The sequence below is a fragment of the Ranitomeya imitator genome, chromosome 1 (assembly GCF_032444005.1).
Source record: "Ranitomeya imitator isolate aRanImi1 chromosome 1, aRanImi1.pri, whole genome shotgun sequence".
NCBI classification, from domain to species: domain Eukaryota; kingdom Metazoa; phylum Chordata; class Amphibia; order Anura; family Dendrobatidae; genus Ranitomeya; species Ranitomeya imitator.
The window spans coordinates 814,632,959-814,659,974 of NC_091282.1; the positions used below are offsets into that span (position 1 = coordinate 814,632,959).

At 43.4% G+C, this 27,016-nt stretch overlaps 1 protein-coding gene across 6 annotated transcripts in view; it reads left to right on the forward strand.

Annotated features, from left to right (window-relative positions):
* Window positions 1-27,016, forward strand: part of PWWP3A (PWWP domain containing 3A, DNA repair factor) — a 117,468-nt gene that overhangs the window by 25,273 nt on the left and 65,179 nt on the right. For 3 of the 6 annotated variants that reach the window (XM_069739613.1, XM_069739603.1, XM_069739621.1), the window contains exon 5: window positions 13,172-13,840. In XM_069739613.1, coding sequence (XP_069595714.1) covers window positions 13,172-13,840 — 669 coding nt within the window. Of the gene's footprint in view, window positions 1-6,637; window positions 6,743-13,171; window positions 13,841-27,016 lie in introns of all 6 variants that reach the window. The other 3 variants (XM_069739638.1, XM_069739629.1, XM_069739647.1) reach the window with 2 other exon arrangements.

The window sequence follows — 27,016 nt, forward strand, 5'->3', positions numbered from 1 at the left end:
AACTGTGTCTTTTTTCTTATTTTATTTTTCTATGTGAGTGGTTAAAAAAAAAAACTTGGGGCTTTTTAAATATATAAAAAAGTGCTGCTATGTAAGTGAGAGCTGAGTTTAAATTCTAATATTTTATGATTTCACAGCCGTTTAGATTTTTTGGTCTTTATGGCATTTATCGTACAGGTTTATTAATTTTTATATTTTAATCTGACTTTTTTTTTTAAACTTTATTTTTAAATTGGTTAAACACAGGCAATTTATATTTGCAAAAACGTTAACCCCTACACCCCAAGTCTATTTTCACCATCCTGACCAAGCCAAATTTTACAATTCTGACCAGTGTCCTTTTGAGGTAATAACTCTGGAACGCTTCAATGGATTCCACTGATTCTGAGACTGTTTTCTCGTGACATATTGTTCTTTATGATGGTGGTAAAATTTGTTCAATATGACTTGCGTTTATTTGTGAAAATATTGGAAATTTGGCGAAAATTTGGAAAATGTGCAATTTTTGAAACTAATTTGTATGCTCTTAAATCAGAGAGTTATGTCACACAAAATAGTTAATAAATAACATTTCCCACATGTCTACTTTACATCTGCACAATTTTTGAAACCTAATTTTTTTTTTTTTTGTAATGCCAGTCTCACACGTCCAGATAATTCCGGTACCGGAAAAATCGGTACCGGAATTATCCGTGTGTCCATGTGATTTCCGTGAACATCAGTGTGGCACATGTGCGGCAGCCGTGTGCCGCCCGTGTGCCAACTGGGTACCACATGGAGCGTGCAGGAGACAGCGCTTCAAGTAAGCGCTGTCCCCTGCATCTGGTGCTGAAGCGGCCATTCATATCTTCTTTCCAGCAGCGTTCGCTGGAAAGAAGATATGAAAAATCCTTTTTTTTTTTTTTTCCTCCTCGTGTCTAAAATAAAGATCCCTGTCCCCACCTCCCTCTCACCCCCTGTGCGCCCCCCCCCCCCAGCTGTTAATAAAATACTCACCCGGCTCCCTCGTAGTGTCCTGTGCTCGCCGCACCTTCTCCTGTATGAGCGGTCACGTGGGGCCGCTTATCACAGTCATGAATATGCGGCTCCACCCCTATGGGAGGTGGAGCCGCATATTCATGACTGTAATCGGCGGCCCCATGTGACCGCTCATACAGGAATGATAGTGCTGCAATGTTTCATATGTTATGGACGTGTCCAAGACTGACTGCTTTTTGGTTGGTGGTTGTAAGCCGGATAGAAGGGGCCTACAGATGTGTGATTCCAAGAGAACCTTTGGTGTGTGTGTTAGGGTACGTGGAAGAGATGGTTGTGGATAACAAGATGAAAATGGCAATCGCTAGACTATTATACATGGCTTGGAAGGTCATAGCCAGAAATTGGATCAAAGAGGAGCCTCCCTCGAGGGGAGAATATATTAAATATGTGAAGCATGTCATTACCCTGGAAAAGGGTGTATATCAGAAAAGAGGGAAGATGGTCCTGTATGATAAATTGTGGATACCTTGGCTGGAACTTGGTTAGGAGAGGTTTAGGGAAGCAAGGCCTGAGGAGGGTTCGCCTATATACTAATGGTTTATATGATCATAATAAAAGTCATTGTATACGGATAATGTATATCATACTACAGGACATGTTAAGAGAAAAGCGTGAGCTGTCTAAAAGGGAAAGGAGGGGGAGGGGTGGGTAAGGGAGGTTAAGAGTGGAGAAAATGAAAATGTATGCCTTAATGTGAAATGTTATATTGAAATTTTATACTTAATAAAAAAATATTTGAGTTAAAAAAAGATGGGGTGCAGAGTATATATTAATGAGAAAACAAATGAACTTTTTTAGAATTTTCCAAATGGCTGCAATGAAATAGAGTGAAAAATGTAAAGGGGTCTGAATACTTTCCATACCCACTGTAAATCTGTTATCGCTGTAATGGCACCAACTCGAAGAATAAAGTCGTCTAATTACTTATAGAAAATATACTAAATTTTAAAAATACCATAGATAAAACCAATTTTTCACGTGCTGTTGATATGTTCATTCTGCCTCCCAATATGATTTAGGCACACTGTGGGGCTCAGAAGGGAGGGGGGCATTTGGACTTGGGAGCACAGAATTCACTCTTTGGGGGAAAGGAGCAATTTCGCTTTTCCAGAGCTTTTGTACTATCAGTTATGTGCAAGCCTCCTATATTTCCGTTAACAGATGACGTACCTGAGCGGGGACTTTTTTTTTTGTGGATTGAGTTGAAGCTTTTGCTGGGAACATTTTACAAAACTTTTGTGATCACATTTATCCGGCTCTCTACGCTGAGCATCGGGGTTTCCATGTAAATCTTCAACTGTCTCTTTAGAAAGGAAGAAGACTAGAACTCTAGTGCAACCTATAGGAAGTAGCAATCCTAAAAGTCAATGTCGACCCTTTAACAAGCCTTTTATCCTAAGTCATGTGATAAGTCTCGTTAAAGGGTCAACATTAACTTTTAGGATTGCTACTTCCTATAGGTGGCACTAGAGTTCTAGTCCTCTTCCTCTCATTTGCATATTTCCCAGGAGGAGCGTTGCGGCTTTTAGTCTCCTCATCTCTGCATGCTTAACATGTCATTCTCCGCAAGGAGAAACATTACCCCTTGGATCCCCATCAAAATCTCCAAGTGACGTGACAGATGAATCACTCGAGGCAGGCACTCACTATAATGAGGCGGCAGAGTTAATCTGGACTCCGTCTGTCACCTCTATTCAGTGATGTCCTTCTTTTCAGAAGTGCACAAAACTGTGGCAGACCACACTTTTATGCATGCCTAAAAAGATGGACACTTCCGTATCACAGGTCAGACAGCGTCCACAGTGTCTCCATCTGCCTCATTACAGTGAATCTTCCGCCAGGTGTTCCATCTGAATCAAGTATTTAAGTCATTTACATGAAAACCCCAGTGTAAGCACTCAGTGTAGAGTGCAGGATAAATGTGAGACGAGCCTTACTGCGATCTTTGCGAGAATTAACAAATCGACAGCAGATGAAGAACTGGTTTTAGTTATTTTTTTATGCCGTTCCTCATGTGGTATAAGTGATTTACACGACTTGATTCTTTGCTTCGGTGAGATTACAGCAATATTCGATTTGTTTTTTCTGTTTGGCAGCTGTCACACACTAAAAGGCGCTTTAATTGCTTTTGCGTCCCCATATTTTGAAGCTATAATTTTTCCATATTTCGACTGAGTCATGTGAAGGCTTGTTTTTGCTGGTATCATTTTCGGGCACATGACATTTTTTTTTATCGCTTTCTATTCTGATTTTTGGGAGGCAGAATGAACAAAAAACAGCAATTCGGGAATTTGTTTTTTGTTGTTTTTTATGCCGTTCCGCGTGTGGTAAAAGTGATAAGGCAGCTTTACTCTTTGGATAAGTGAGATACCACATTTATATATTTTTTATGTTTTGGCACTTTAATACAATAAAAACTATTGTATAGAAAAAATAATTATTTCTGCATTGCTTTATTCTGAGAGCTATAACTGTTTTCGCTGATTCAGCTGTAATGACGTTTTCAGAAATACCATTTTTATTTATATTCGTCTTTTTATCAAGTTTTTTTTATTCCACTTTCTGTTTGGTCATGATGATGATGAATCATAGTTGGGTTTTTTTTGCCTAATTTAAAAAAAAAATTTAAGTGTTCACTGAAGGGGTTAATTAGTGGAACCATCTTATAGGTCAGGCCATTCCGGAGGCCGCAATACCAAATGTGTGTACTTTTTTTTGTTTGTTTGTTTTACTTTTACACAAATGTATTGGATTGATTTTTTTTTTTCTATTTTTACAATTATTAATTTTTTTTTACAGTGTCTCAGGATGGGACATCAACTTTCCATTGACTGACTCATTGCTGATCTATTACTCTGTAATGCTTCTGCAGGGAGGAGGCGTGTCAGCTCCTGCTTTTTCGGCCTGTGGTCACCATGTAGACCACTGGCACAGTGTGATCGCAATTGAGTTGTACCGATGGGAGCAGAGAGAGAGCTCCCTCCCTCTGCGATGCCTTGCGATGTCGCTGTCACTATTCAGAGCAGCATCAGAAGGGTTAAACGCCTGCTGCAGAGTCAGCTCTCCCATAGAGCTGACACCCGCATTTGATTGCTGTGGCGCTTAGCATGAGCCTGCGAGATCATCATGCCTTATATACATAGCGATAGACGGGAATGGAGCTCATGCATCAACACATATTGGGAAAGGCTTAGATGGAATCTATAAGCAGGTTTTTGCTATGTAATCTTAAGACTGCATGCTGTAGGGTTTGAAGCACAGATTTCAGGGATGCTGCTCTTGTCAACCTCCAAAGTTTTTTGTTTTCTTGCAATGGTTGTTTTGGCATCAGTATCTTATCACTGAGACCAGCTGGTGTGAGCTCTGGTCCGACACTCCCCCTTCTGTGATAAGTACCTCACTGCATATAGACATTGTTTATACAGAGCCTGGCGGGGGCAGCTTTTCAGCTCTGCTTCATTGCTAAATCTAAAAACTCAGATTACAGGGTGCAGCCGTTCTCGCACAATCAAAGGGATACATCGCAGGATTGAGCTTTTTATTTGTCTACATCAGGCTGCTCTCAGATGAGGGAAAAAAACAAAAGTATCAACTGGGATATAACCTGGTGTGCATGCAGCGTGTAAGCACACGTTCACACTGGCCACTGAACAGAAAAAAAACAAAGACAGAAACATAATGATTAACTCCTCCTTCCCACCGCGGCCCTTTTCGTTTTTGTGTTTTTGTTTTTCGCTCCCCCCCCCCCCTTCCCAGAGTCATAACTTTTATATTTTTCCATCAATGTGGTCATGTTAGGGCTTATTTTTTGCGGGGCGAGTTGTACTTTTGAACGACACCATTGGTTTTACCATGTCTTGTACTAGAAAATGGGGAAAAAATTCCAAGTGCGGTGAAATTGCAAAAAAAAGTGCACTCCCACACTTGTTTTTTGTTTGGCTTTTTTGCTAGGTTCACTAAATGCTAAAACTGACCTGAAATTATGATTCTCCAGGTCATTACGAGTTCATAGACACCAAACATGTCTAGGTTATATTTATCAAAGTGGTGAAAAAAAATTCAAAACTTTGCTAAAAAACAAAAAGCGCCATTTTCCGATACCCGTAGCATCTCCATTTTTCGTGATCTGGGGTCGGGTGAGGGCTTATTTTTTGCATGCGGAGCTGACATTTTTAATAATACCACTTTTGTGCAGATACGTTCTTTTGATCGCCCGTTATTGCATTTTAATGCAATGTCGTGGTGACCCCAAAAAAACGTAATTCTGGCATTTTGAATTTTTTTCTCTCTACGCCGTTTAGCGATCAGGTTAATGCTTTTTTTATTGATAGATTGGGCAATTCTGAACGCGGCGATACCAAATGTGTAGGTTTGAATTTTTTTAAAAAAATTTTTATTGTTTTATTTTGGATGGGGCGAAAGGGGGGTGATTTAAACTTTTATATATATATTTTTTTTTTTTTTCATATTTGTAAAAACATTTTTTTTTTTTTACTTTTGCCATGCTTCAATAGCCTCCATGGAAGGCTAGAAGCTGGCATAGCCTGATCGGCTCTGCTACATAGCAGCGATCATCAGATCGCTATTGTTATGGTTACCAGGACCTGTATGGTTACCATCCTGATGCATCGCCGACCCCCAATCATGTGATGGGGGTCGGCGATGCGCTCATTTCTGACTGTGCGGCCGGAAGCGCCGGTTAAATGCCGCTGTCAGCGTTTGACAGCGGCATTTAACAGGTTAATAGCGGCGGGTGAATCGCGATTTCACCCGCCGCTATTGCGCACACATGTCAGCTGTACAAAACAGCTGACATGTTGCGACTTTGATGTGGGCTCACCTCCGGAGCCCACATAAAAGCAGGGGACCCGACATGCGCCGTACTAGTACGGGGCATGTCGGGAAGGGGTTAAATACCCTGCAGTAAGTAAATAAATGGCATATTGCATGAAAATAATATATGGTACTTAGTTGAGAAGGACCGAGTCCAACTAGTGGACACACAGCCAAGGGAGACCACATCAATAATGCCCAGCTCAAAAGAAAGGCAAGCCACACCTTTATATGCACATCATGCAAACAGACAGAAAAAAAATGAATGTCACTTGACAAACGGAAAGGTTTTTAATATTAGTTAGGACTGTCCCAATAACGGTCGCTGTGACAAGGCGGGATGGCTTTTGCATTTTTTTTCTATAAAAAAAACATGCTTTATGGCACAGCTGCCTTCTCTTATGTATGGTGCTTGCTCAGTTCTGGAGCCTGCTCGTTAATCCCACACCTGACATAGAATGTACTTTTAGATCCTAACTCTAGAACAAGTTTGATTTTCTTCTGGGTAAAATATATATTCGGTTACTTGTCATAAGACCCCCATACCCAGACGGGCTGTACATGTAATGTGTATGGGAACTTCCCAGCACTCCCTCAGCAGCCCTGCAGGATCGGGCTTTCGGAATTTTAATGGCCTGTCTTTTAGGCTTCGGTAGAGAGAAACCACTGCCAAATGGGTCTGGTGCTGTCATTCTCCTCCTCCCCCCATTGAAAACACATGACACCTGGTCAATCTTATGAGCATCTGTTATTTATAATCTTGCAGATCCTCTCTCCTCGGCTTTCCAGTTCTTTGTGGAACAGACTATTGTACATAGAAAATGCAGTAGCTCGGAATGCAAATAGGAAGTCAAGTACTTCGTTTTTTTCTGTAAGTAAGGGGATAAATAGACTAATAATTGGTGGTGGGTGAATAGTGAAATATTCAGGAAAATTGGTACAAATAATTTGTGCCGAATAACGAAACAAATCCAATGCAAGTCAATGGGAAAGCCAAATATTTTTCTTCTGGACCCAGCAAAGGTCTGGGAGCATGGGGAGAAGCTGAAATGGATGGAAAAGAGCTAAAACTAAATGGTAACAGCATGGAGAAGATGCCTGCATGCCTTTCTGACTCACATATGATATCTGAGAATAATGTTGTCAGACTATTGCGCCAGTTTTATGGATTTATAAGAAGACCTACCAAACCAAACCTAAATTTTTTTTTTTTTAAAGGGAAAAATGCTGGCAATATTTTTGAGTTGGCGGCGACAGGAGGTGGCAAGAGTTTGGACGTGCGGTTTGAAGGACAGGGCAGAGTCGAGAGTTACCCCTAGGCAGCGGATTTCAGGTGCGTGAGAGAGCGTGATGCTGTTTACCATAATAGATAGGTCAAGTAGGGGGGATACGTGAGATGGGGGAAAGATGAGTTCGGTTTTGTCTACATTGAGTTTTAGGAAGCGAGAGGTGAAGGAGGATATGGCTGACAGACACTTCGGGATTCTGGACAGCAGAGGTGACATCTGGGCCAGAGAGGTAGATCTGAGTATTGTCCGCATACAGGTGGTACTGGAAGCCATGGGACTTTGAGTTGTCCTAGGCCAAGAGTATAGATGGAAAAAAGTAGGGGCCCTAGGACAGAACCCTGAGGGACTCCAACAGAGACAGGGCGAGATGAGGAGGTGGTGTGGGAGTGGGAAACGCTAAATGTGCGGTCGGAAAGGTATTAAGCAATCCAGGACAGGGCAAGGTCTTTGATGCCAAGGGAAGAAATAATCTGTAGCAGTAGACAGTGATCGACTGTGTCGAAAGCAGAGGACAGGTCAAGAAGGAGGAGGATAGAGAACTGTCTATTAGCTTTGGCTGTGAGTAAGTCATTAGTAATTTTTGTCAGGGCAGTTTCGGTGGAGTGGTGGGGGCGGAAGCCAGATTGGAGGTTGTCAAGGAGAGAATTAGATGAGAGGTGGGAGGAAATTTGAGCATGGACATGCTGCTCAAGGAGTTTTGAAGCAAACGGGAGCAGTGATATGGGGCGGTAGCTGGGCATAGCAGTTGGGTCAAGGTTAGTTTTTTTGAGGATGGGTGTGATGGTGGCATGTTTGAAGGCCGAGGGGAAGGTACCAGAAGAGAGCGATAGGTTGAAGAGATTGGTTAGGGCTGGAATGAGCATGTTAGTGACGTTGGGGAGCAGGTGGGAGGGGAAGGGGTCAAGTGCACAGGTGGTGAGGTGCGATTTGGAGAAGAGGCGAGTAAGCTCTCCTTCAGTGATGTTGGAGAGGGAGGTTATTAGGGAAGGGCAGAGGTCTGGTATATGGAGTGGTTGGGGTGATGGAGCTGTAAAGGTTAGTCTTGTTTGGTCGATCTTGTTTTTGAAGTAGTTGGCAAAGTCCTCGGAGGAGATGAGGGGAGTTGGAGGTGGCAGTGGTGGGCGGAGGAGGGAGGTAAGTGTGCTGAATAGTTGTTTTGGGTTGTAGGATAGTGAAGATACAAGGTTAGTGAAATAGGTCTGTTCAGCGGAGGTGAGGGCAGACTTGAAGTCAAATGTAGCTTGTTTGAAAGCAGTGAAGTCGTCTGGCAGGCGTGTTTTCTTCCAACGCCGCTCCGCCACCCTGGATGCTTGTCGAAGTTTTTTTGTGAGATTGTTATGCCAAGGTTGCCTATTGGTTCGTCGCCCTGAGCCATGCATGAGAGGGGCGACTATGTCTATGGCTGATGTGAGGGTAGAGTTATAGAAAGCGGTGGCACTGTCCGTGTCATGGAGTGAAGATATGGAGGACAGGGGTAGGAGAGATTCTGAGAGTCTGTGAATGTCTAGGTGTGCGAGGTTTCTGCGAGGATGGGGTAATGGCTGGACATGGGGGGCAGGTGAGGAGGACAAGGATGAGAAGGTGAGTAGATGGTGGTCAGATAGGGGGAAGGGAGAGGTTGTGAGATTAGATAAGGAGCAGAGGCGGGTGAAGATGAGCTCTAGTGTATGTCCGTCTGTGTGGGTGGCTGTGGAGGACCACTGAGTGAGTCCAAAGGATGACGTAAGGGCCAGGAGCTTGGAGGCTGCTGGCTGGCTGGTGTCAGTAGGGATATTAAAGTCACCCATGATGATGGTGGGGATGTCAGCAGAGAGAAAGTGAAGGAGCCAGGTGGAGAATTGGTCGATGAAGGCAGTGGTTGAGCCCGGTGGTCGGTATATGACAGCCATTTGGAGATTAGAGGGAGAGTAGATACGGACAGCGTGAACCTCGAAAGAAGGGAGGATAAGGGAGGGTGGGGGTTGGATAGGGTTGAAGGAACAGTTTTTAGAAAGAAGGATACCCACTCCTTCGCCATGTCTGTTGCCAGAGCGAGGAGTGTGGGTAAATTGGAGGCCACCGTAGCTCAGTGCTGCAGGCGAGGCCGTGTCAGGGGGCCTCAGCCAGGTCTCAGTGAGGGCCAGGAAGGAAAGGTTGTGGGAAGTAAAGAGATCGTGGATCACATGGAGTTTGTTGCATATAGAGCAGGCATTCCAAAGTGCCCCAGAGAGTGGAAGCAGGGGGTGGGGGTCAATGTAACAGATTTTAAGTGTGAGGGGTTGCGATAGTTTCTCATAGTGTGAGAAGGATAGGGGTGAGGATTAGTGATGAATGAGAGGGGGGGTAGGAATGGGGGATGTGTCGCCAGCAGTAAGAATAAGCAGAGAAAGAAGCAGGTGGGTGATGGAGAGTGATTGGCTTATATTATATTTTGGTGGTAGAGGTCTGAGGTTAGAGAGCAGGTCTGCAGATGAAGCGAGGTGGGGGTAAGAGAGAGGGGAGATAGTTATGTGGTTTGAGGGTGCAAGGGTATGGGGTTAGTGGAGGAGAGTGAGGATTAGTGGAGAAAAAACAGTGGGGGAAACGTGAGCATGGTTAAAGAGTAGGGGAGAAAAGGAAAGGCAAGTAAACTTAGAAGACAGTGTTTAGTCTTACCGTCTGGCCGATTTCTGGACTATTTCTGGTATATTTCAGATGGCACACTTAAAATATGTCACTTGACCCCATCCCAATACAATGCCAGCTAAAACATGCCCATTTGAATTTTAGGCTTTGCCTGACACCACCACATCCACCGCCATGTCATTAGGCGGCCCTTGCTTCACGTTTTCAGAAGGCCAGCAGCTGCCGTGAAACCTGAGTTTTGTGAGCTCCACAGTACATTTTGGTCACAATGGAGCCACTGTCATAGCAGGTAAAGCCGCTGTAAGGTGAATAGAATATAAGGAAGATATAATATAATAAGCAGTTGGGGGAGCTGTATTGGATTCTACCAGACACCAAAAGCATTCGAATTACATTTTGAATACAGTGTATGCAAGTGAGGGCCTGTATTGTGGTCAGTCTGACAGGCCTGAAACCCATGTCAGGAACATGAACAAGCCTTGTTTTACTTGGAAGCAGCCTCTTCAAAGGAAAGAAACAGGAGTGCCATTGACCAATCTGCACAAGCCTACACAGTTCTTCTGGAAACTACACAACTATCTTTTGCACGATTTTGAGCAAAAATGGAGTAATTAGAGGATATATCCCAGAGAGTGATGAGGTCTGTGGCGTGTATTACTCAGGTGACAGGCAGTGCTACAGAGCTCAGGTAAAGGCCTTATCATGGCAATTACCATGTTCCAATATGTGTAAGGCTGCAGCCTGAATGGTCTGTGGAGCCTTTTAATCCAGTCTTAGGCCAGTCTCACACGTCCAGATAATTCCGGTACCGGAAAAAATCGGTACCGGAATTATCCGTGTCCGTGTGCCGCCCGTGTACCCACTGGGTACCACACGCACCGTGCTGGGTACCACACGTACCAGCATCTGGTGCTGAAGCCCCATTCATATCTTCCCTGCAGCAGCGTTTGCTGTAGAGAAGACATGAATAATTGTGTTTAAAATAAAGATCTATGTGCCCCCCGCCCTCCCACCCCTTGTGCACCCCCCCCTGCTGTTCTGAAAATACTCACCCGACTTGCTCCCTTGCCGGTGCTGCTTCCAGTTCTGGCCGCATCTTCTCCTGTATGCGGTCACGTGGGGCCGCTCATTTACAGTAATGAATATGCGGCTCCACCCCTATGGGAGGTGGAGCCGCATATTCATGACTGTAATCGGCGGCACCACGTGACCGCTGATACAGTAGAAGATGCGGCCAGGACAGGAAGCAGCGCCAGCGAGGGAGCCGGGTGAGCATTTTCAGAACAGCGGGGGGGCGCACAGGGGGTGGGAGGGCGGGGGGCACATAGATCTTCATTTTAAACACAATTATTCATATCGCAAACGCTGCTGCAGGGAAGATATGAATCGCGGCTTCAGCACCAGTGGGGGGGGACAGCGCTTAATGTAGCGCTGTCTCCTGCACGGCACACGGAGTGCACACGGACAACGTCCGTGTGCGGTACGTGTTTTGCATGGACCCATTGACTTTAATGGGTCTGTGTAATACGTGCGCTCCCACGAACACTGACAGAGGAGTGGTGGACTCCCCAGTCTTTTTTTGCAAAAAAAAGTATTAACAATACCCTGTATTTTTTCACTTTTTGACTAGCACTTGCTTATTTACTGTGACTTTTTTACAACGGAGTATTTTTTTTACCTCTCTGTGCGCTTTTGTGTCTTCAATTTCTTTGGTGGTGTGAACAGGTTTCTACATACTTGTTCACTGTGCAAGTAGCCCATGTGTTTTTGGTTTTATAATTGTTCTCTTGTTTATACAAGACTGGGGAGTCCACCACTCCTCTGTGGGTCATTTGCATTGAAGCTGTACCATCCTGCATGTTCTACATGGATATTTTCTCTCTGAACCCTGCTCATACAGGTACTATACAGATGATCAGGTTTTTAAATACATCAGATAGGGATTATATACATTAGATAGGACTGCTCTATTATGGGTATACCTTGGCGATTGGTGGAGCAGCTTAACATACTTTTTTTGCAAAAAAAAGTATTAACTAAATACCATGTATTTTTCATTTTTTGACTAGCACTTATTTACTGTGACTTTTTTACAACGGAGTATTTTTTGATCTCTCTGTGCACTTTTGTGTCTTCAAGTTCTTTGGTGGTGTGAACAGGTTTCTACAGACTTGTTCACTGTGCAAGTAGCCCATGTGTTTTTGGTTTTATAATTCCTCTCTGCATAATGACAGGCCAGTTTTAGCATTTAGTGAACCTAGCAAAAAGGCCAAACAAAAAACAAGTGTGGGATTGCACTTTTTATTGCACAACTTGTCCCGCAAAAGTTAAGCCCTCACTTGGCCGTATTGATGGAAAAATAAAAAAGTTATGGCTCTGGGAAGAAGGGTAGTGAAAAACGAAAGAGATTTTTGGAATCACAAACTCTTCCTATATGCTTTCACTCTCCCTACGCTGTTTCCCGTTGCAATGTAGGCAGAATGATGCCAACAGGGATTCAATATCCCCTATGAAGCTGTAAGGCCAGCCAATCACAGTAATGCAACACTAAAGATGGCGCCGACATTGTGATTGGCAAACAAGACCAGCATGTTCATTGGCTGTAAATAAAACGCCAAACATTCTGGGTGGCTCACACGAAAATACCAAGGCGAATAGTAAATTGCTCGCCGAGTAACGAATAGTGCCAAATGTATTCGCTCATCACTACTAATAAAGTATATTCGAAAAACCTCTCTTACTGTGCTCCGTGTAAGTAGACAAGTATAATGTCTTACTGCACAGGGGTGATGCTTGCCTGTTTTTTATCTTCACTCCATTAGGGCAGATCTGTGCCTGGTTTGTCTCCAGTGCCTACAGGCAGTCTGAGGTTGTGAGACTCGCCCTCTGCCTCGCCATTATATCAGATTTCTGCCCTCCCTCCTCAGATTGGCTACTGTATATGAACACATGCCTATCACAGGCTTGCCAGGAATCGTTATGTGGAGAACGGATTTCTAGAACACCTTAGTCAGCATCAGTAGTGCAAAAAAAACCACCAGTGAGAAAATGCTGGTTATCTGGTGTTTGTCGCATAAGATTCCAATACACATTATAGCAAAAGCAGCCAAACCCAAAATTTAGGAGGAACAGAAAGTATTGGGTGAATTTCAATACCCGACCCTTTTGCTCTCTGGGGAAATGGGTTTCCAGGGTTGGCAGAAATAACCTCACAAAGCTGGAAAGAGCTGAGCAATCAGTAATGCAATCAGTAATGTAGGAAAACATTTTGTGACTGTTGCCATTGTCATTGCTGTGGATGCAATGAAGAAATGTGATTGATTAGATCATTGTAGAAATGGCTAGAACTTGACCAACCCCTTTACTTGGCTTCTGATCCTGTGTAATCAAGTTTTATATTGTTGCAGGCAGAAAGAGAAAGCGTACCTCCACCAGTGAAGACCATCTCTATGAGGGGGCTGTGAAACATGCTGTGGACATGATGAAATTACCTTCTTTCTCAGCATCTGGGAGTGAAGGTCTACCCCGCACACGAGGTAAAGGAAGAGCACAAAGGAACCGTGAATTAAGTTTGAAGAAACAGGAAGATTCTGATGCAGATGTTTCTAAAGATGTTCTGGAAATTTCTACAAGATATGACACAGGAGTTTCTCCAACCAAAGGTAGAACTGTACGAAATAATATACAAAGGAACAAAGCAAGACCTCGAAACAAAAGACTGAGTGAACCCCTTTGTGGAGAAGAAACCGTTTCAGATGTTTCTTCTCTTGTCAACGATCAAAAATCTAAACCAAAAAATGTCTCAGTGGGCAAATTAAAGGGATCTACCAACCCAGGCAAGGATACAGGTTCTTCCACAGTGTCCCAGAATGAAGGCAGAAAAAAAGGGAACAAGAAGTATCCAGTACAACGAAGACAACCAGTAACCAGCAAAACAGTTCAGGCGACCAAGACAGATTTGCAGCTTGAATCACCGGAAGCTGACACAGAGTGGAATGTCCACAGTGTGCCCAACTATATGAAGCACCCCATGCCAGACTTTGAAGAGGATAAAGGTAGCATTGCAACACTTACAGGTTAACCGTACTTTCAAATAACTATTCAGAATAAGCTGTCCTGTGTGTACATGAGGAATAATAAGTTTTCCCTTCTGCATGCTATTTCTCTTCTTTTTTTTTTTTTTTTTATTCTTTGGAGACTGGATGCTATGATCTGTGCCATGTACAACACAGCCCATAGAGGGGAAGTCCTGCTCTTTATTACGGTAATTTTTTAGCAAAGACAAGCAGCATGGAGGAAATTATATGGAAGTGCTGAGCTGTTTTGTCTTGAATCAAGTTTTGATGTGAGGTAAAACATCTGCTGGAGAGTGATGCGCAATACTTCTTGGTTTCCCTTTTCCTGTTTCTTCTCCCTGCTCCTCACTTCTCCTCCCCTCTGTATAGAATATAAAGGCCTGTGTCACATGACATTTGCATTCTCTTTTCTGAGCAAGATGGATTTGAGCTGGTTTTTCAGAGTTGATGACAAATTTGGGACACAGGGGAGAGAGCGGAAGAAGTGATTGGGGAAGGAAGCTGAATTCTGTGTGGAGCTATACTTATTAATTCTTATTATAGCGCCATTTATTCCATGGAGCTTTATATGTGAAAAGGGGTATACATGATAAAATCAAGTAAAGGAATTTTAAACAGTAAAAGTCACAACTGGTCCAGGAGGAGAGAGGACCCTGCCCGAGAGGGCTCACAATCTACAAGAGATGGGTGAAGATACAATATGTGCATGTAGAGCTGGTTGTGCAGCGGTTTGTTGGATCAGTGGTTATGCAGGTTTGTCGGAAGATGACTTCAGGTTCATTTTGAAGGTTTCCATGGTAGGCGAGAGTCTGATATGTTGGTGTAGAGGGTTTCAGAGTAGTGGGGATGCGCGGGAGAAATCTTGTATGCGATTGTGGGAAAAGGAGATGAGGGGAGTAGAGAAGGAGATCTTGTGAGGATTGGAGGTTGCGTGCAGGAAAGTACCAGGAGACGAGGTCACAGATATATGGAGGAGACAGGTTGTGGATGGCTTTGTATGTCATGGTTAGGGTTTTGTACTTGAGTCTCTGGGTAATGGGGAGCCAGTGAAGGGATTGACAGTGGGGAGAGACCGGGGAATAGCGGGGGGGATAAGTGGATTAGTCGGCAGCAAAGTTTAAAATAGCATCCTATAATGAAAAAATGTACAATAATATCAACAAGTACAAACATACATTTTTATTAAATATCAAGAAAATACACATATAAAGACTAAGCATATTAAAAAGTGGGAACCACAAGATAGTGCCAAAGTGTTAAGAATCTCCACACACGAAGCTTTATCATTGTTGAATCGTGAGTGGAAATATAAAAATTAGAAAGATACATGTGGTGGGGATATATAGGACTAAGGGATCAAATAGTTATGATTAGTAACCAAAGTGAAGTTGGCAGGAAGTGGAAAGGGCTTGAATATGTGGTTTGAAGGAGAGATCAGAGTCAAGGATTTCTCCAAGGCAGCAAGCTTGTGGGACTGGGGAGCATGAGTAGCAATTTACTTCAATGGATAGGTCTGTTGGGGGGGGTCGAGTGAGCTGGTTGAAAGATGATGGATTCTGTTATATCCATGTTAAGTTTTAGAAATCCAGCAGAGAAGGATGAAATAGCAGACAGACATTGTGGGGATTCTGGTTAGTAGGGAGGTGATATCTGGCCCAGAGAAGTAGATCTGTGTCATCAGTATAGATGTGATGCTGAAAGCCATGAGATTCTATGAGGTGTCCCAGGCCAGAGGTGTAGAAGAGCAGGGGTTCTAGGACTGAACCTTGGGGGGGACACCAACAGATAGGGGTAGGGGGCGAAGTGGTGTGGGAGACATTAATGTATGGTCTGTGTCTGTGATGCCAAGAGATGAGAAGGTCTATAGTCATAGGGAATGGTCTACTGTGTCAAAGGCAGAGGACAGAGTAGTGTTGCTTGGCTTTGGCGGTTAGTAGGTCATTTGTGTTTTTAGTCAGGACAGTTTCAGTGGAGTGATACGGTCGGAAGCCAGATTGTAAGCAGTCAAAGAGGGAGCAGGAGGAGAGGTGGGAGAACAGTTCAAAATGGACATGTTGGTCCAGTAGTTTTGAGGCATAGGGGAGAAGTGTTGTGGGGCGATGGCTATATACAGAGGATGGGTCAAGAGAGGGCTTTTTGAGGATGGGTGGAATTCAGGCATGTATGAAGCTTGAGGGGAAAACACCAGTTGTTAGTGATAGGTTGAAAAGATTGGTTAGGGTTGGAATGAAGACTGAGGAGGTTTGGGATGAAGTGGGATGGGATCTGGTCAAGTGCATAGGAGGTGAAATGTGATCTTGAGAGTAGAGTGGAAAGTTGATCCTCTGTAATGGTGGAGAAGTTTTGGAGGAGGAGGGCTGAGTAGTTAGGAGGAGGGGCTGTAGGCCAAAACTTTATCAATCATCTGCGTGAAGAATAAGGCAGTCTTCAGCTGAGATGAGTGGAGATGGAGGAGAGAATTGAAAGTGGTGAATAGCTGTTTAGGGTTCTGAGACAGAGCAGATATGAGGAATGAGAAGAAGTTTTGTTTTGCTGCAGTGAATGTGGACTTGAAAGTAGTGAGGGACTGTTTGAATGCAATAAAGTGCTCGTTGGAGTGAGATCTTTTCCCCATCTCCGCTCAGCAACTCTAATTGTTATTTACATCCGTCTTTTTGATCGTATTTTATTGCACTTTTTGTTTGGCGGTATGATGATAAAGCATTGTTTTTTGCCTTGTTTTTTTTATTTTTTTTACGGTGCTCACTGAAGGAGTTAACTAGTGGGACATTTTTATAGAGCGAGTTGTTACGGTCTCGGCGGTACCAAATATGTGTACTTCTATAGTTTTTTTTTATTTACATAAATATTTTTATTGGAAAAATATTTTTTTCTTTATTTAGGGATATTTTGTGTAAAATTTTTTACACATTCTAATATTTTTTAACTTTTTTACATTGTCCCAGGATGTGACATCACTACATTTTGTCAGATCGCTGATCTGACAGGTAAGGAAGGAGGAATGCCAGCGCCTACTCTCACCTTTCTTGCAGGACACTGCGGGCATCTTGATGCCGTGGGTCTCCATGGAGACCATCAGGACATCGTGATGTGATCGCGATGTCTTGATGGAAGCACACAGGGAGGGAGCTTTTCTATGTCACTGTCACTACTGACAGCGGCATCAGAGGGATTAAAGGGAACCTGTCAGCAGATTTTGCCGCTATAAGATGCGCCCACTGCCTTTCAGGGCTTATGTACAGCATTCTATAATGCTGTAGATAAGCCCCCGGTCCGACCTGCAAGTGAAGAAAAATACGTAAGTTATATTATACTCACCTGGGGGGGGGTGTCAGTCCGGTCCGATGGGTGTCGCAGATCCGGGTCCGGCACCTCCCATCTTCTTGCGACTCCCACTTCTTCATCGCTCCTCGGCATTGGCGCTCCTGCGCAGGCATACTTTTCTGCCCTGTTGAGGGCAGAGTAAAGTATGCAGTTTGCAGGCGCTGGGAAAGGTCAGAGAGGCCTGGACCCGGACCTGCGACACTCATCGGACTGGACCGCCCGCACGGGTGAGTATAATATAACTTATTTTTCTTCACTTGCAGGTCGGACCGGGGGCTTATCTACAGCATTATAGAATGCTTTACATAAGCCCTGAAAGGCAGTGGCTTATAGCGGCAAAACGAGGTGACAGGTTCCCTTTAAATGCCCGCGATCGGTACTACCACCAATCGCGGGCATTACTTCGGGGTGTCAGCTGTCACATACAGCTGACATCCGCACCTGTGAGGTTGCACGATCGGTGCTTCGTACATATACTTTGCGGGAACGCACCTCCCGCAGAGCAGTATATGTGCGACGCTTGTCGGGAAAGGGGTTCTGATTTCTGCGAGGATGTGCAATTTTGTGGAGTGGGAGAGGAAAGGCAAGAGAATATATGTAGATAGTGGTCTGAAAGAGAGCCGAGTTACAGAGGTTAGATAGCAGAGATGGGTGTAGACGAGGTCCAGTGTGTGGCCATCTAGTTCAAGTTTTCTTTGCCTATGCTATTGATGAATGTTAAGTTTGTTGAAAGTACAGTTCCTTTTTAACCCCTTAACGAATGATTGACATAGCACGTCATGAGCAGGTGTCAGCTTCCGCAACATGACGCGCTATGTCCGTCATGCATTTAAACTTTCACTGCATGTAAACAGTAACAGTTCCATGACGACAGCTGTCACTGACAAAAAAAAAAAATCACAAAATTAAAATTATTATACCAATAAACATACATTTTTTATGTAAAAAAATAAAGAAAAATGTGCACACATTTAACCCCTTAATGACCGCCAATACGCCTTTTAACTGACCTTACATATAAGAGAATATCCTCCCCATACAGATGACAATCCAGCATCTGTCGGCTGTACACTATAGCTGACAACTTGCTGCATCAGCCACGATCAGTATTTGCACCATCTAAATCTGTTTAACCCCTTAGATGCTGCTGTCAATAGTGACTACATCATTATAAATGGTTAACAGTGTGTGGGGGCTTCTTCTTTATCCCAATTGGTGCTCTCAGATCATGATTGTGTTGTCCTGATGTTTGCCGTGGAAATTCATGACCAAATAGCGGCCTTAGAGTCTGCCGGCTGTAGTAATCTGTTCAGAAGTTTGAGGCATCTAGGTGGTAAAAATACACATTTTCATTTCTGTCATACCACTTTGCATTAACTCCTGTAAAGCACCGGAAGGGTTAATAAACTACCTGACTGCAGTTTTCAATATGTCAGGGGGTGCTGTTTTTAAAATGGTATCACGTTTGGGGGTTTCCCAATATATGGGACCCCTAAAGTCACTTCAAACATCGATAAGTCCCTAAAAAAGAAATTTTGTAAATTTCTTTGAAAAAATGAAAAATTGCTGCTACATTTTTAAACCTTCTAAAATGCTAACAAAATAAAATAACATTTTACAAATAGTCCTGATGTAAAGCCGACATGTGGGAAATGTTATTTATTAATGGTTTGCTGTGGTATGACTATCTGGATTAAAGGGATAATCATTCAAATTTAGAAAATTGCTAATTTTTAACATTTTTCTCAAATTTTTGATATTTTTTTATAAATAAACACAAAAAATGTTGAACTAAATTTACCGTTATCATAAAGTAGAATGTGTCACGAAAAAACAATCTCAAAATCATTGGGATTTGTTGAAGCGTTGCAGAGTTATTACCACATAAAGTGACACTGGTCAGATTTAAAAAATTTGGCTCGGTCACTAAGGGGTTAATATTGCCTCGTGTAGAGCGACTTGATCTATACAACGGTCACAATAGTTAATCTCTTCAGTAAAAACGGCTAAAAAAAAGGGGGGGGGGGTTGCATCATAAAAGTGAGAAATCGCTGGTCAACTTTTAATACTTCTAACATCCTAACCAAAGAAATTGATTCAAAAATTGTGCTGATGTAAAGTAGACATGTGGGAAATGTTATTTACCTGTTTTGTATTACATAACTTCGGTTTAAGCCCTTCACCCCCAAGCGTGTTTTCGCCTTCATGACTGCCAAATTTTGCAATTCTGACCAGTGTAACTTTGTAGTTATAACTCTGGAACGCATGAACGGATCCCACTGATTCTGAGACTGTTTTCTCATTACAAGTTGTACTTCATGATAGTCGTAACAGTTCTTCTATATCACTTGCTTTTATATGTGAAAAAAATGGAAAGTTGGTGAAAATTTAGGAGTTTTTAAACTTTCTGATTTAAGGGTGTAAGTAGTCATTTCACACAAAATAGTTAATAAATAACATTTCCCACATGTCTCCTTTACATCAGCACAATTTTTAAAATGTAATTTGTTTATTAAGAAATTATAAGGGTTAAAAGTTGACCAGCGATTTCTCATTTCTCCAACAAAATATCAAAACCATTTTTTAGGCACCACATCAAATTTGAAGGGACTTTGAGGGACCTATATGACAGAAAATACCAAAAAGTGACACCATTCTAAAAACTGCACTCACAGGACTTTTTTGGAATGCGGAAGGAAAAAAATTAACATTTAACTTTTTGTCTCAAAAATTTTATTTAAGACCCCAATTTTTTTTATTTTTGCAATGGTAACAGGGATAAAAAGAACCCCCAAATTTGTTTTGCAATTTCTCCTTAGTACTACTACTGTTTGGGCGCAGAGTAGGGCTTGGAATTGAAGGAGCGCCATTTGACTTTTTGAACAGAAAATTTGCTGGATTATTTAGTGGATGCCATGTCACAATTGACACCATTTTGTAAACTAGACCCTCAGGGAACTATTTTAGATGTGTGGTGAGCACCATGAAACCCCCTACGTGCTTCACAGAAGTTTATACCATTGAGCCATGAAAATTAATAAATCAATAATTTTCCCCACAAAAAATGTTTTTTTAGCCCCAAATTTTGCATTTTCACAATAATAATAATAATAATAATAATAATTTTATTTATATAGCGCCAACATATTCCGCAGCACTTTACAAATTATAGAGGGGACTTGTACAGACAATAGACATTACAGCATAACAAAAAACACAGTTCAAAACAGAAACCAAGAGGAGTGAGGGCCCTGCTCGCAAGCTTACAAACTGAGGAAGAGGGGAGACACGAGAGGTGGATGGTAATGATTGCTTTAGTTAGTCGGATCAGCCATAATGTAAGGCTCAGGTGTTCATGTAAAGCTGCCTGAACCAGTTAACTGCCTTAGTATGTAGCAGTATAGACACAGGGGGCTATTAACTGCATAAAGCAGGGGTGTCAAACTGCATTCCTCAAAGGCCTCAAACCATGCGTGTTTTCAAGATTTCCTTAAGGTACCGTCACACATAACGATATCGTCGCTTTTTGTGACGTAGCAACGATATCGTTAACGAAATCGTTATGCGTGACAGTGACCAACGATCAGGCCCCTGCTGGGAGATCGTTGGTCGCTGGGGAAAGTCCAGGACTTTATTTCATCGCTGGATCACCCGCTGACATCGCTGAATCGGCGTGTGTGATGCCGATTCAGCGATGTCTTCACTGGTAACCAGGGTAAACATCGGGTTACTAAGCGCAGGGCCGCGCTTAGTAACCCGATGTTTACCCTGGTTACCATTGTAAAAGTAAAAAAAAAACGACATGCTTACATTCCTGTCACGTTCCTCAGCGTCAGCTTCCCTGCGTTCCCCAGTGTCAGCGCCGGACGGCCGTAAAGCAAAGCACAGCGGTGACGTCACCGCTCTGATTTCCGGCCGGCACGCTTACACAGTGCAGGGAAGCTGAGGCCGGGGACGCGACAGGAATGTAAGTATGTAGTGTTTTTTTTTTTTTTTTTTTTAAATTCGTTTATTAACCATAACGTTAAAAGAACAACAACATAATACACAAATTTATACTCCTTAGTATTACATACAATATTAAGTACGTACAATGTATACATAACTGAGTATCATAGTGTGTGTCCAACATATCTGTTACTCCACTGAAACCGTACATATCTGACGTGGAGTCATGAAAAATTTACAGTTATTAAATCTTAACTATAACTGTATCTTACTAACTACTTTCTGCCGCCTAACAATAAACCTACGTCCCTTTCTGCATGATACCTAGAAAGAATTGACACTTTGCACTAGTATAAATAACCATGAGTTATAAAGTGAGGTGAGAGGAGTTCCAGCCGCTCCAAATCTTCTCAAATTTACCCGGGCATCCTCTATTTTGATACAGTGTGCGTTCGTATGGGATAATCGAATTTACTAATTCAACCCAGGCTCTGAGTGAGGGACACGAACCCCCCATCCACCGCATTGCCACCACCTTCCTTGCCATGAAAAGTGACTCTCGTAAGAAAATTGCAACGTGATGACCCCAAGTCTCCTCGTCCCACACCCCAAACAAACAATTTAGTGGCTCAAGAGGAACAGGGGCCAATACTATAGAGGAGAGTAATGAGGTCACCTCCTTCCAGTATTGAAGAATGACCGGGCAGCTCCACATCATGTGAACAAAGTCCGCATCTGACAGGTGACAGCGCAGACATTCCGCAGAGTGAAGTCGACCCATTTTAAAAAGCCGCACGGGAGTTAGATATGATTGGTATATTATGAATAATTGTGTCATTCTGTTATTAACCGATGGGGATACCTTCATCGGGGACTCTAAAATTTCCTCCCATTCTTCTTCCTGTGTGTCAGGGATGAGTCTCTCCCATTTCTCCTTGATGAGTCTTATAACTGATTCCGCACCTACTGATAGCATGTAAGTATACAAAGAGGAAATGAGGCCCTGGGGTCCCTGGGATTTGAGGATTCCTATTAGAGGTAGAGACGAGATTGTGCGGCCCGTAACCACCCCCCTCATATATGACTGGAAAGCTGATCTTAATTGTAAAAAACGAAAAAATTGGGATCTCGGAATATCATGTTTAGTCTGCAGCTGTTCAAAGGACACAAAGGTCCCCTGGTCATGTAGATCCCCCACCGAGGTAACACCATGCATCACCCAGAAGGCGGTGGACGGGTGATTCAACAGCGTTGGAAAATAGCTATTTCCCCAAAGGGGCATTTCAGCTATAATATCTGTATATCCAACAATTTTTTTAATTTGTCTCCAAATTAATCTTGCCAGTCGAAGCATGGGCAGCGGATGAGGGGTGATCATTCTCTCCGACTCTAGAAAACCCAATGGGCACTCCACTCGAGCAGAATGAAGCAAATGATGTTCAGAGTTAGGGAGATAACCACCAGGCATCCACGTGACCAATGCCTTAGCCTGCCCCGCCAGATAATATAGAAAGAAGTCCGGTAACGCCGCTCCACCCCCCTGCTTAGGTCTCTGTAAAACAGAAAGTTTAAGTTTGGGCCTAGATTTTCCCCATATAAAGGAAGTTATTAGGGAGTTTAAATTAGTAAAGAGGAACTTAGGTACTGGTACTGCGCTATGTTGCAAACAATAATTGAATTTAGGGAGCAGAACCATTTTGATTAGGTTGATACGGCCCGCAACAGACAGTGGGAGTTTGCTCCATGATGCAAATTTGGATTTGACTAGTTCTAGTAAAGGATAAATATTAAGTTGTAAATCGGAATTGCTACTTTGGGACATATAAATACCCAGGTACTTAAAATTTGATACGACCGGTAGTGAAGACAGAGTTTCAAGATTTAACATGGGAGTATGAGAGAGAGGTAGTAGAGCAGATTTATCCCAGTTTATATACAGGCCAGAGTATTTACTAAAGATGTCTATGATAGCAATTACTTTGGGCAGTGTTTCCTTTGCCTTATCCATGAATATTACCATATCATCGGCATATAGGCCGATGGTATCCACTCGACCCGCTATATCTATGCCTCTAATATCCGGGGAGGATCTCATACGTATTGCCAATGCCTCTATTGCGAGAGCAAAGAGAGCTGGTGAGAGGGGGCATCCTTGACGAGTTCCCCTAAACAATGAGAGGGGCTTAGAGATGGAGTTATTTATGATTATGCGCGCCTTAGGTTTCATATATAATGCCCTGATCCACCCTAGAAATTTGTCTCCAAAGCCATATCTCTGTAGGCATACTGATAGGAAGGGCCATTCAAGAGAATCGAAGGCCTTGGCCGCATCCAAGGATGCTATTGCCCAATTGTTATCTGACATCAAAGAACTATATTGGATTATGGATTGAACTCGCCTAATGTTAATAGAAGTATTTTTGCCAGGCATAAAGCCAGTTTGATCTGGATGGATAAGGTCCAATATGATGGAATTCAGTCTAATGGCCAAAATTTTAGTGAAAATTTTATAATCTACATTAACTAACGATATGGGTCGATAGGAGCCACAATCTAGAAGGTCCTTCCCCTCTTTTTTAAGTATAACAATATTTGCCTCATAAAAGGTATCAGGCATGCATCCTCCCTCCCATATGCCCCGAAACACCTTCAGTAGGAGTGGTGCTAGTATACCCCGGTATCTCTTATATAACTCAACAGGAAACCCGTCCGGCCCAGGAGCCTTCCCAGAGGACATGTCCATTATGGCATATTCTACCTCTTCCAAAGTGAATGCAGCATCCATAAATTCTCGCTGAGTGGGATTCAGTGTGGGGAATATTATATCTGATAAATAATCTAGACATTGTGAAACGCCGAGGTTACTTTTGGAACTATATAATGATTCATAGTAGTCATAAAAACATTGAAGTATTTCTTCGGTCGTGGACACTAATGAGCCGTCTGGCGCACGAATCTGTAGTACTGTATTAGATGTATTATGTTGACGTACCAGATAGGCTAGGAATTTACCGGTTTGATTTCCCAATTCAAAGTATGACTGACGCGTGAAGAACAGCTTACGTTTAGATTTGGTGTCCATGTGTTGAGTGTATAATCTCTGTGAGGTCAACCATTCAATTCTATTGCCATTAGTTTGGCTAGCTATATATGCGGCCTCCGCATCTTTCAGTCTCTGTTCCACCCCGTCGTCCTCCCTCAAGGTCACCCTTTTTATGTATGTAATTGTGGAGGACAGGCATCCCCTCAAGTATGCTTTGAGGGTGTCCCAGAATAAATTGGTGTTCTGGGGCTCTGGGTGAGACAATATGAAACAATTTAACTGATCCTCTGTTCTGTCGTTATTATCCATTAGTTTAAGCCAAAAGGGGTTCAGCTTCCAGACCATGCCACTCCTTGATTGTCCAAATTTGAGTTTAAGTATAATCGGACTATGGTCCGATATCCCCCTATTACCGTGTTCCACGTTATCCACCCATGTTACCAGCCCACTAGAACCAAATATGTAATCTATGCGGGATAGGGATTGTCTAGTAGATGAGTGACAGGTGTATCCCCGCACTCCAGGGTGACGTATCCGCCACAGGTCAAGCCATCCACTACTCTCTATAAATGATGCCAATTGGGTCGGGGCCGAAGAGGGGGGCTCCCCAGATCCCCCGTCATCTAGTCTCAATTTATCAAGGCTATTATCCATAACTAAGTTAAAGTCTCCCATACAAATGACTTGTGCGTCCGGATAATTTAGAGCAAAGCTCATTGCCATCCGGAGAACTGACATACTAGCAGGGGGAGGGTTATAGACACATAAAATCACATATTCGCTAGAATTGATTAATGCATGCACAAATACAAATCGGCCATCAGGGTCTCTTCGAGCCTCCTTAGCTTCCCACCTAACATCTCTATGTATTAACAATGAAACTCCTCTCGAGTAGCTGGTGTGGAAAGCATGTATGTACCATTGTACCCACGGCTTCTGTATATATCGAGCCGTATCTCTGGTCAGATGAGTCTCCACAAGGGCTATTATGTGAGGGTGGTAGTGCCTGATTTGCGAGAAAACCTTAATTTTCTTTCGGGGGGATTTGATGCCTCGTATATTCCATGTCATGCACACTATTTCAGACCCCATGTCTATTCATCCAAATATGATACATGCTATTATTCAGGCAAAGATCAAAGGTGGTATATAGGAAGCAATAGCATTGTCGACGGCAGTTTCTACTTAAATAACAGAGAAAACCAGTAAAAAAAGAAAAATTGAACAAAAACCAAACAGTATAGGAGCAACGTCTTGTGCTCCCATTGTTAAAGAAATAAGGGGATACCCCTGCTGGATTCAGCGTCCGGTATAGTTGGTAGTCTGGACTTCTCCAGAGAGAGCTCCTTATTTAGTAATCCAAAGAGTTCTACTTGACTAAACATATTTAGGATTCCTTTACTCAAGACTCCCCATGAGATCGTAGCCATTCGGTCACCTCCGCCGGATCCGTGAAAAACACCGAAGAACCCTTGTAGACAACACGGAGCCGGGCCGGGAAGACCATTGAATAGATGATATTTTTGTCTCTGAGTTGCTTCTTGATCTCCATAAATCTGGCCCTTTGTTTTTGAAGTTCCACGGAGAAATCTGGGAAGATCGAGATTACAGCATTATCGAATTTAATAGGGCTTTTTTGCCGTGCCAACCGTAAAATAGTATCTCTATCCTTGCAATTGAGGATCCGTGCCAGAAAAGGTCTAGGAGGGGTCCCGGGAGGAAGAGATTTTGTGGGTACTCGATGGGCTCTTTCCACAGCAAATGTTGATGAGAATTCATCTCCCAGAGAAGATTTGAGCCACCCCTCCAGGAATGCCTCAGGTTGTTGACCCTCTGAACGCTCCGGCAGACCAATGATACGGATATTATTCCGGCGCAGTCTGTTCTCTAGGTCATCTGCCTTTTGTTTCCAGGCATTTATAGAGCCGGCTACTTTTGTCAACTTGGCCTCCATGGGTGTGATGGTATCTTCCACATGTGATACCCTCTCCTCTACTTCTGTAATGCGTCCCTTCATAGTCTGCATATCTTGACGGAGACGTCCCACCTCGGTGTGTACATCCTCTATCTTCTCAGTGAGAGATGTTCTGGTTAGGGAAATAGCTTGCATTAACTGGTCCGACGCTTGTTTAAGCGTCAGTTCCTCCTGTTCACTTCCCTCAGTACCATCAGAGGGACGATTTTTGCGTTGCATTTGAGAGGGGTTATTTCTCAGGTTACGTGTGTTGTCAGAGGGATCAATTCTGGCAAATTCCTTCAGTTTGTCAGCTGCCCCTGAGCCCTTAGTGCGCTGCATGATTAGCAAGGTCAGAGTCACAGTATATATATGTAAGCCCAGCAAAGTTATCACAGGATGATGATTGCAGCAAACTGAAGTTTAAGTTATAAGTGGGCAATCTCAAAGTTCCACTGGGATGCCACGCACCAGGGAAGGTTCACTGTGCCTGCAGTGTCAGCAGCCAAAAGAGGGATCCAAAGCCCTCAGGAGTAATGGCACCGAGAAGTGGAGTGTCTTATATATGAGGAGCGCAGGGCCCAATCTTCCAGGGCACACACCGCGCGTCCTCCCAATGTGTCCAGGATATGTGCTCGCACCCCCACTCCTACAGTGCTGCAGAGATATTAAGATGGCGCCGCGTCTTCAACTGCCGAAGCGCGCGCTCTGAGGGTGACAGCCGCCCCACACAGGCACCACCTCCGTCCCAGTCTCTCACTCACCCGGTGCACCGCTAGCTCTCAGCGCTCACCGCTGGTGCCGGTAATCGCCTGGTGATCAGAGCGCGGCCCGGTCCTGATTCAGAGCGGCACCGCGCTTCTCCTCACAAAGCACGCTCTGCCCAAGATGGCCGCTTCCCAGCCGC